Consider the following 11,911-nt stretch of genomic DNA (forward strand, 5'->3'; position numbering starts at 1 on the left):
TTCACATCTATCTAACCCACCACGGTCAGAGAAGTTCAGCCAGACCAGCGGGTCGAGGCTGAAAGATGGAAAGAAGTGCAATAGGGCTCCAGCGTTCGCGGTGCAATAATCAGCCACACCGAGAGCTGATGTAAAACAAAGCTTTCTATTTAAATATGTCTTGCATTGCACCAAATATATTTAAGTTGTAGTCGTCGTTTTTCTTTTAAACATATTTAAGAAAGTGTGAGTGATTTTATGTTCTTGTTGTTGTAAACATCAAAAGCTTTCCCTCGTGTTGTAGTGCAAAATGTATCAGGTTATTGTGTTTCTGCTCGGCATGTAACGCCACTCGCACTCTGGAAGCACTCTGGAGTCCTCAACAGTGAAGCTGAAAGATGCAATATGGATATGAGCCACTGGAGGGCAGAGTGATCTGACCATTTTTCAAACCTGGGTTAATGATGTGAAGCGACTTCCATAAACGGGGCTTTGAGCCTAGACTTAACCCACGTGTTTAAATGAAGATCTCGGCTAAACGTATTTCTTCTACAGTGGGAGTTCCTCCTTGCTTATGGAGCTGATAGTTGGTTCTCTGGGTGCATTGTGCAGGTTCTGTCCCAAACGGTTGACCTCACCTACTGTAAGGTGTGATTCTTCTTCTGGACCACATGATGAAGACGACCGGACTGAAGAGAGCGAGAGAGATAGAAGCACCAATCAGCTGATCTGCGAGGACTCTCTTTTTCAACGAATACGATATTCTGGTGCTATAACAAGGGATAGTCTGCCGGATTCACGAGAGCCAAACGATCCAAAGATTCACACACAAAAGGGAGGAGCGGGAGGAGGGAGCGATGTGGATATTGACGAGCGATAAGAAGGGAAAATACACTTTGTCATCAATGTTTGTATCTGGTTTGTGGTCGTTGTCATCAGAGGTTGTAGCAGCATAACGAGCATCGTCAACTACAAGCAGAGCACTGTGCCTTACTGTGAGTTCACCTCCCAGATTCACAGGCCCTGGCCCACACGTAAGATCACCTCCCAGATTCACAGGCACTGGCGATATGGAATTATTTACCTATCATAATGCAAGAGGTTGTTCAAGAAATTTGAGAGCATGATTGATCAATTTCACGTTCCGATTTTGGACCCTTAGACTCAAAAAGCCCCCGCGTGTGCTCAGATTTACTCTGCTTGTCCTCAAACTTTACGCTCGTGCTCAAAACTTTTCTTTATCAGAATCAGAATCAGAAAGACTTTAATGTTCCCCGGGGGGAAATTGTGATTGGAAATTATGGACAGATTTCATGCACTCACACTCAAATATCCCCTGCTCACGCTTAGATTTTCTCTGTGCTTCCATTCAAATGTTTCCCCTCTCCATTCAAGTGTGCTCTCTCTTGGAATTTCTCCTCTTGGATCTTTTGTCTGCGCTTGGATTTTCTGTGACACAACCCTATCAGAAATCTACAACCAATAGAATGTCAGGATATTGTCACATGATCCCCGAGCCAGCGATCATGTGACACTATCCTGGCATTCTATTGGCTGTGGATTTCTGACAGGATCGTTGCACAACAAATCTGAGAGAAGAGATCCAAGAGCAGAACTTTCAAGAGCGCACAGAAGCAGTTTGAAGGGGGAGGGGAGGACATTTACATGCAGGCACAGAGTTTGAGTGCGAACAGAGGAAATGTAAGCGCGAGCAGAGGATTTTTGAGTGCGAGTGCAGGAAATCTGTCCAAGCAGAACACTTTTGAGTGTGAGCGTACAGTTTGAGGACAAGCAGAGCGAATGTAAGCACACGCAGGGGCTTTTTGAGTCCAAGGGTCCAAAATCTGAACGTGAAATTGATAAATCATGCTCTCAAATTGCTTGAACGACCTCTTGCATTTAGATAGGTAAATAATTCCATATAGCCCACACCTAGTATCCCAAGTGGCGCCCCCTGCGTCTGGCCCCGGTTTAGTTCCTCTGCATTTAGCGTCTAGCTACAGTACCACAGCATTTCATTTGTTTGTCTTGTAGTACCCTCTCACAGCCCTCCATGTTATTCTGCTTCTTCTGCGTTAGCTCTCAGAGAAATAAAGGTGCTCCGAAGTGATGCCGCAGAAGAACCGTTTCGGGTTCCGCAAAGTTCTGTTAAAGAACCGTTCCTGCACTCCTCTGCTTAGACACCTGCACTGTGTTTTTGTTGATCTGCCCTTGTTTCTCATTTGCAATTGCACAATATATACCATGGAGGGCGCTAGTTATTTTCCACATTTATGCCATCAGCCACCATCCAATGACTAAGAGTTAAGAGCCTGTTAATATTCCAGAACTTTGGAGGTATTGAAAGGTTCTTCCTCGGTTCTTTGTGGAAGGAGAAATGCTTCTTCTATGGCTTTATTTTTGATTCACTTCCGGGTCAAGAGATGTGTCACGTGACTCTTCAGCTCTATGGAGAAATGAATGGGAAATTCACTTCCTGGAAGCGGAGCTGTTCAAAAGTGGGCGGTCACTGTTGCGCTCTATTACTTCCTGGCTGCGTTCCGATCAGCTCATAGTTCCCAGCAAAGTGGACTGCACAGGGTCTTCAGCCATATAACTGAACATGGCTGAAAACACTGCGCAGTGTCCACTTCTCTGGGAACGAAGTAGCGGATCCAAACGCAGCAATAGTTTTTTCCCGTTTCCTTGGACCTTACCTTCCTCACTTCCTCCCCAGTAATTGTAACCTTCCTTGTTCTTCTAGTTTCTTACTCCTCAGACTTACTTGGCTTGTCTCATATATATATTTTGCCCAAGTCTCCATGAGCTCAGCACCTTACTTTGATAGTCAAGTCAAGACTACCAACCTTCTAGCCTTCATAGTCATTCTGCCAACCTTCTCAGCCCCTTCCCCTTCTCTAACGCTCTTTCTTCTCATCCCTCGTTTCTCTCTCTCTCTGAACCCGGGCCTCCATCGCTTTGACCAGGCACCTCTGTTTGATCCTCGTAGTCTCTGTCTGGTACCGATCATCATGCCATGTCTGCTTCATCTTGCTACGCTAACGTTGACCCAGACATTGATTTAAAGAAAAGAAACAATTGTGGTGGAATACATTTCTTTCTTTCTTTCCGATTCATGCAGTTTGTCGAAGTGTTTGATGTACGTTTGATCTGGGAGGTTTTGTGTTTGAGCCGGGAGGTTTTGTGTCCGGTTTTGAGATTGTCCGGGTGGTCTGGTGACATAAATCAAGCGCACCTCAAACTACTCAAAACTGTTCTGAAGTATCGTTTTGATGATGATGTATGTTGTGTGTGTGTGTGTACTCTACCATCACCCCTTGATTGACTTCTCCCTTACCGTGTAAGACTACTAGGCCACGGCCCAAGTCACCTACACTGCAGCAGTCATCACAAGTCACCTACACTGCAGCAGTCATCAACAAAGCAAGTATATTTCATGGAGATGTATGTTTGCTCCAATATCAAGCACTGAGATGTGACTGTCTGCAGTGAAGAGGACTTGTTATTCCACACAGTGAAGATGACTTGTTATTCCACACAGTGAAGAGGACTTGTTACTCCACACAGTGAAGATGACTTGTTATTCCACACAGTGAAGATGACTTGTTATTACACACAGTGAAGATGACTTGTTATTCCACACAGTGAAGATGACTTGTTATTCCACACAGTGAAGATGACTTGTTATTCCACACAGTGAAGAGGACTTGTTGTTCCACACAGTGAAGATGACTTGTTATTCCACACAGTGAAGAGGACTTGTTATTCCACACAGTGAAGATGACTTGTTATTCCACACAGTGAAGATGACTTGTTATTCCACACAGTGAAGAGGACTTGTTGTTCCACACAGTGAAGATGACTTGTTATTCCACACAGTGTGTTATTACACACAGTGAAGATGACTTGTTATTCCACACAGTGTGTTATTACACACAGTGAAGAGGACTTGTTATTCCACACAGTGTGTTATTGCACACAGTGAAGAGGACTTGTTATTCCACACAGTGTGTTATTACACACAGTGAAGATGACTTGTTATTCCACACAGTGAAGAGGACTTGTTATTCCACACAGTGAAGATGACTTGTTATTCCACACAGTGAAGATGACTTGTTATTCCACACAGTGAAGATGACTTGTTATTCCACACAGTGAAGATGACTTGTTATTCCACACAGTGAAGATGACTTGTTATTCCACACAGTGAAGATGACTTGTTGTTCCACACAGTGAAGAGGACTTGTTATTCCACACAGTGAAGATGACTTGTTATTCCACACAGTGAAGATGACTTGTTGTTCCACACAGTGAAGAGGACTTGTTATTCCACACAGTGAAGATGACTTGTTATTCCACACAGTGAAGATGACTTGTTATTCCACACAGTGAAGAGGACTTGTTGTTCCACACAGTGAAGATGACTTGTTATTCCACACAGTGAAGATGACTTGTTATTCCACACAGTGAAGAGGACTTGTTATTCCACACAGTGAAGATGACTTGTTATTCCACACAGTGAAGATGAATTGTTATTCCACACAGTGAATATGACTTGTTATTCCACACAGTGAAGATGACTTGTTATTCCACACAGTGAAGAGGACTTGTTATTCCACACAGTGAAGATGACTTGTTATTCCACACAGTGAAGATGACTTGTTATTCCACACAGTGAAGAGGACTTGTTACTCCACACAGTGAAGATGACTTGTTACTCCACACAGTGAAGATGACTTGTTATTCCACACAGTGAAGAGGACTTGTTACTCCACACAGTGAAGATGACTTGTTATTCCACACAGTGAAGATGACTTGTTATTCCACACAGTGAAGATGACTTGTTATTCCACACAGTGAAGATGACTTGTTATTCCACACAGTGAAGAGGACTTGTTATTCCACACAGTGAAGATGACTTGTTATTCCACACACTGAAGAGGACTTGTTATTCCACACAGTGAAGATGACTTGTGAAACAGTTGAGTTGACCTCGACAGGTGCAATCTGATTCCTGACGGTGATCGTCCACATTGCTGTCCCCCTTAAGAGCACTGTCTGTTTGTTCAAATGATATTTAAAGAAGAACAACAGAGCCTTTTTCTTTCTTTCTTTTTTACTGAAATTGAGATTCATTCCTCTGTACACACACCTGACAAAGCAGGTGGTCTTAGTTGTCTCTCTCACTGTATTTTATTCTTCAGGAGTGTGACATTTTCTCACGAATGTTTCAAAAACAAATGTGTGACCAATGTTGTAAACTAAAGAGTGATTTACGTATCTAGGCGGTTTGGCTGATATGATGCTTCGGACTCTGAGGGTTGCACTTGTCAATCCTGACCACCAGGGGGGCGGGGCGCGTGACTAAACAGCCCCACAGCAGAGCAATCTGAATTATTATGTTTCCATTTTCACTTTTTTTTTTTTTATAACTTTAAATTATTTTTAAAGAAATGTTAATTATAGTTTGATTGTCTCACAACTATATTATGTTTGTTGTTTTCTATGCGTGAAGTCATGGCTTTGTGACCGTTGTATGAAGGACAATCGAGAGCAGCCATTATAATCAAGTTTGGATTGTAATGAAAAGGCAATTGGTTTTCTCGACCTTCATAAAAGCTCTTCCGTTTCTGGGGGATATTACCTGTAGATGCTGATCTGGAGCCAGTTTGCTGTTTTCTCGCTAACAGATAATGTTTTGGAAAGCAGATGGGAAGCTGGACTCATGTCAGCACTCGGCACTAAAAAAAACAGCTGAGGGCCTCCAGGGAGTGAATGGGTGTTGAGGTTTTGAGTCACCTGTTTGACCAGAGGGGGGCACTGTTTCCCCACTGATCATTGTAATGTGTTGGACTTCCTTGGGCAAAGGGGTGTCTGACATTCGTATACAAGTTGACATACTGTACCCATTGCATTACCATGATAATGAAATGGCCAAGAAGAAGAATGCATGATCACGACTAAAGCTTTTAATCACTGCAGATGCAAATGTAATGCTCATGTTATAAGAATTTTATTTCAAAATGCAGAATGCCCCCCCCCCCATAAGTAAAACTGATTTAAAATGTGCTTGTTTCACTGACCTTTAGACATGTCAGTGGGTTAAAATCACTCGACCCGATTTATTTTAAAACCTTTCAACCAAGCCATGCTGACCAAGATATCAATTAAGATTTATTTATTTTTGACATTGTAATCTGACATATTAAACTGATTTAAGGTCGGCCCTCACTACATTCAGACCATGGTTGTTGATGTGATGAGAGGAGATACCTTTATTCTAATTCTATTATAGTGGATAATTCATTCCTGTCATTCAAAGATATCAGTATGTTATCTGATTGTTTCACATCAGTTGTCTGGTACCATTCAAGCTGAATGAACCAGGGAACCATTTTGTAACAAATTGAGAAATCCAGTATTATCCTTCATTCAGGAACAACTCTGATTGTGATCATGATTGTGTGATTCAAGATCATTTCCACCCAGATCATGACCAGTAGATCACTGAAGACTTGTGTCTTTAAACTCATGTGTGTGTGTCTCTCTGGTCTCTCATGCCTGAGCCCCATTTCTCACCCTGCTGGCTGCTCACATTATTGCACTTTTTGTTTGGTCTTTTTTCCCCCTGTTGTGGTACTCAGGAACATCAGCATCAAGCAGCGTGCGTGACGGAGAGGAGTTTGTTTACTGTATGTGTGTGCGCGTGTGAAAGGGATGACATTGTTTTTGTTTGTTTTTTCTTCTTCTTTGGTTCCGCAGGTGGCAGCTCTAAGCATGTGCAGAGTGTGTAGGGGAGGTCTGTGATGTGTGTGTGTGACACACACACTGATGTCCTCTTGTCCACTGATGGCTCGCTATACATCATGCTTTACAAGAAAACTGAAATTAAAAAGCAATGCTGCAAATGGCAAAAATTATTATTAATAAAAAACTATTTCAATTGTTGACTTTGGGTCTAGGTTGAAATGCTTTTTTCTTATGATCAAGACGATTTCATTCTCTGATTATATTTTGATTGGAATAAGACTGCTGTGCTTTTTGGCTGAAATTGTGCTGGCAATATCCCAGCTGTATGCTGATACCAAGGCCACTTACTCTTTAAAAAAAGGCTGGGATTTTGTTGTACCAAGTTCATTTTGGGTCATTTTGTTTGGCTGGCTCCATGGTACTCTCTCTGCAGGTCATGTAAGAAAACAGCCGGATCAGAGCCAGAGAATCAGAATAATACTACATGTTGAAATAAAGATACAACTGGGGCAGTGGTGGCCCAACGGTTAGAGAAGCGAGCTTGTTACCTGGAAGGTCGTCGGTTCAATCCCCGGGACCGGCAGGATAAATCTGGGTGGGGAAAGTGAAAAGGCAGCGCTTGCCCCTCCCTCATTACCACCACTGAGGTGCCCTTGAGCAAGGCCCTTAACCCCAACCGCTCCAGTGGAGCTGCTCAGTGGCCAACAGATCAGACTGTGGTTGTACTGGTCAGCTTCCAGGTATGAATGTGTGCGTGAATGTGAACAGGGCACTCCTGAAAAAGAGAGCATTGCTCTCAGTGAGACTCCCCCTGTATAAATAAAGGTTAAATAAAACAAAAGTAAAAAAACTTGTGACATTTGGTGCACAGATGCATAGTGACAGTTGACAGAGTTTCACAGTCAAATCTGACAATGTAAGGAACATAGGTCATAAGTTCATACAGTGTCAACACGCCTTTCTTTAAAACAGCACCTACAGAAGGTTCAAGTTCTCGTGTCCTGCAAAGACCAGACCCAGTCTCAAGCAATGATGACTATTAGTTGATGGTTGTGCAACTTGTCCATAGACGCCATGATGCTCCTCAAACATCTCACTCAGTCTCACTGTCAGACCTGTGAGGCACAACGTACTGACCCTTCAAACATCTCCCTCAGTCTCACTGTCAGACCTGTGAGGCACAAGGTACTGACCCTTCTAGGCTTGTTGTTCCCCTTGCTGTTTACTCCAGTATGGGACAAAATACCCAAAGTCTCGTCTTGTATGGGGATATAAGAATAGCAGCTGATTCTAATAAACATGTCATCTTCGCAGACTGCGGCAAGCTTAATATAATCACGCAGATGGGCCTTCCCGGGTTTACGAGACCTATTCCAGTACCCGAGGGTAAGTTCAGGCTAAGTCTGGGTTGTTTTGGAAGCAGTTTGTCACACGTCTTAACTCGTACCTTCAACAGTTGACTACTGTCCTCGAGGCCTTAGCCATGATTGGCTAACAACCAGGTGGGTGGGTCGGGAGAAAAACAAACATTGCCACAGACATTGCCAGTCTGTGCCTGTCTGCTCCCTGCTTACACTTCACTTTAGGATTGAGACAGATACCCGCGCTCTCGATCTTCCATTCCATCCATCTCGTCCTCCTTGTCCACACGCAGCCATGAGGATCACCGTGGTCACCGTTGTCATGGTGATACTGTGTGTGATGATGGTGCACGCAGACATCCAGCCACAGAGAGATTTCAACCTGCAGAGGGTAAGATGCAGAGACACACACACGTTCAGCTGTCCACTAAGTTGTACCGTAAATGTATTTGAATAGAACAGTTAAAATATATATATATTATGTTAAGGAGGTTTTTAGAATGAGTGGTTTTTTTTTTAACTATAGGTGAGTGTGTCAGGGTGCACTTCTTGTTTGAGTTGTCACAGTCATGCTGCTTCTCTGTCGCCTCCCCTGACCTCATTATCTGATGTTTAACAGGTGACTGGTTCTCAGAGGGAACACTGTGTTCTGATCACTGACATACTGTAGTCAAATAGAGTTCAGATCAATTTAATGTTACTCCATTATATATATTAAATATATATTATATATATATATAGGCTGAAATAATTTCACAACTATGATTTTTTTAACATGCTCGACCAAACGGTTGAATTGCCCTTTAGTGATGCAAAGATAATACATTTATTTATGAAATAAAAAATACTTCACTGTTGTTAATCTCATATATTTAATGTTATTACATTATATATATATATATATATATATATATATATATATATATACATTATATATGATGAAAAAATTATACCGGTGTGATTTTTCACCATTTCTGGGATGTTTTCAAAATGTAAATTTGGTATCTAGAATAAATAGGTTGAAATAATACTATAGGCTACTGGTAATTTTCCATGGTAGCAAATTTACATGTTGGTATCCTAACACATTACTAGCATTATAACAGTACATTTAATTGTTACAGTATTATTGCATAATTATGAACTATATACATACACATATTACACTGTAGATACTTTTACTGATTATGACGTCACATTTACACGGTACCAGGATGCCCCAACATTATAATCTTCTTATCTATCTTCAATATCTCCTGCAAAAGCCAGAGAAACTGCAACAGATGTTTTTTTTGTTTTTTTTTAGACATTAATAAGCTTATTGGCCCCAGGAGAATGTGGGATGTTATTTCTCTTATCTCTGCACTTTGCTACCACTGATCTGTGGAGATGAAGACTGGTGGAGTAAGGATGAAAGATGCCTCATCAGGAACCAGGATCCCTCCATCCAGTCTGTCTCAGAGGCTATGGTCCATTGATGGAAGCCTTTGTAGAATATCGTGACATTATGTGACATTAGTAATGTCACATGAAGCAACATTGTTCGGATGTCACCTGCAATTACCACTCATAGGTGTCACCCAAAATAACAAAGCTGAAATCTTAGAGATTATCACTTTAAACTCAGAACTAAAAAAGAAAAAAAATAAGCTCTAATCATCTTCGGTAGTATTAAATTGGGTCTGGTGTTAAAAGAAAAAGAAGAAGAAATCAGGCGAGCTTATTTGAATTCCAGGCGACCCCACTTAGGGTCGTGACCCTAAGGTTGGGAACCACTGAATTCTAGCTCCATCCAGTCTGTGTCAGAGGATCTAGGAACGGATATGAGGAAATGCTGTGGCTCAGTGGTTAGATCATGGCACTAACACTGCCCACTTGTTTTCCCACGGGGGCCATTCATGCTAAAAATAAAAAATAAACATCAACTCTAAAGTGCTCTGGGTAAAAACATCCACTAAATGCTATACGTTAGCTAAATGAAGAGAGGAAACACATCTGTACATAATATTATGCTAGGATACAGACAGCTGATTATTTTAACCCTCCTAATTGATGTTAAAATTAACTCATGTTGTTTATGCTTTGGGCTCAGATTGACCCCAGAAATTCAAACCTTTCAAAAAATGATTTAATCGAACGTTTGCCCGAGTTTAGGTCTCGGCTGCTTTGTATCTACTGACTGTCTTAAAGGAACAGTTCACCCAAAAATGAAAATTCTGTCACATCTACTCGTCATCATGCCAGTTGAAACACAGGTTAAGTTTGTCCATACTGTATAACATGCAGGGAGGTTGCCAACACAAATCTTTAGCAGCCTTCTTCAAAACAACAGAAGTTGTGAGACCAGTTCTTAAAGGAACACTCCGCCCATTTTCAACCAGCTTTGTTTCATTAGAACATCAGTAGTATATCAGAAAACTGTAAACGGTTTTGAAGTCTGTCATTTAATTTGACAGTTATTGAGTGTTAAAGTGTGGACCAGTGACATCACTGGTCCACACTAACTCAAATAATAACTCATTAACTCAAATCAACTCTCAATAACTGTCAAACTATTCATCATTCATCTAGTTTGACAGTTATTGAGAGTTGATTTGAGTTAATGAGTTATTAATTTGAGTTAGTGTGGACCAGTGATGTCACTGGTCCACACTTTAACACTCAATAACTGTCAAATTAAATGACAGACTTCAAAACCGTTTACAGTTTTCTGATATACTACTGATGTTCTAATGATACAAAGCTGGTTGAAAATGGGCAGAGTGTTCCTTCCAAAAAAGACCTTTACCATCATTTTAGTGCAAATCTGAACTACAAGCTGATTGCTTTGTGACAGTATGTACTGTAGGCTATAGGTCTTTCTAGTCACAGTGTGATTATTGGGCTGTTTTGGTTTTGGACCTGTAAAGAACTCGTCCGCATTAACGTTAGTTGTTTTGGAGACGGCTGCTATGGCGTTGTGCCGGCAACCTCCCAGTGTGTCGTATGGACAAACAAACCCATTTCACCTGTGTTTCCTTTCGCATGAGGGTATAGATGAGGACAGGATGTTTATTTTTGGGTGAACTATTCCTTTAATAGTTTTGTCTTACTAAGTAGTGATTAATGATTAGACAAAATGCTATTTACCGCTCATAGTTGTTTTACAGTGTTTTTTTTTACAGTGTTTTTCCAGTCAGTCAGAGTTGCAGCAGGTCACGCTCAATTGGTGACTAGTGTTTGCATTTGGCGTGGATCATGTGTGTCTGTCTGTGTGTACATTGTGTGTCCGGTCCGGTGTGTATGTGTGTGCTGCATGTGTGTTTGACAGGTTGAGCCGCTCATTTCTGAATCCTGATGATGGTGTGTGTGTGTGTGTGTGTGTGTGTGTGCGTGCGCGCGTGTGTGTGCGAGTGTGTGCGTGTGCGTGTGTGTGATTGATTGATTGAATGATTTTCTTTATTTAAGTGTCATGCTTCGAATGAAGCCCAGCCCACATGGGCTTACAGGACACTTTGACTGTTCATCATTTAAACAAACAATGATCAAAGCATAAAACCAACAGAAACACCCAAAATACATACGGTAAAGTTGTACAGCATGAAAACCACCACCTGAACCTACTTAAAGAGCTGTGCTTGCCTTCTATTCCAGGCCCTAGAGATAAAGTTAGCAGTCTTAAATACCTCAGTCTTAAACAACCACTCCAACTTCTGGCCATCATCTGCCCAGAAGAGCTCAGGTCTTTGCTTTTGCATTTCGTCAATGTGTGTGTGTGTGTGTGTGTGTGTGTGTGTGTGTGTGTGTGTGTGTGTGTGTGTGTGTGTGTGTGTGTGTGTGTG

At 41.6% G+C, this 11,911-nt stretch overlaps 1 protein-coding gene across 1 annotated transcript in view; it reads left to right on the plus strand.

The window, feature by feature from the left end:
* Positions 1–8,321: 8,321 nt before the first annotated feature.
* ptgdsa (prostaglandin D2 synthase a) overlaps positions 8,322–11,911 on the plus strand; it is an 8,091-nt gene continuing 4,501 nt past the window's right edge. Inside the window, exon 1 of the mRNA XM_083657904.1 lies at positions 8,322–8,481. Coding sequence (XP_083514030.1) covers positions 8,386–8,481 — 96 coding nt within the window. The 5' untranslated portion in view covers positions 8,322–8,385. The remainder of the gene's footprint in view (positions 8,482–11,911) is intronic.

Source organism: Poromitra crassiceps, assembly GCF_964638095.1.
Source record: "Poromitra crassiceps genome assembly, chromosome: 21".
Taxonomy (NCBI): Eukaryota; Metazoa; Chordata; class Actinopteri; order Beryciformes; family Melamphaidae; genus Poromitra; species Poromitra crassiceps.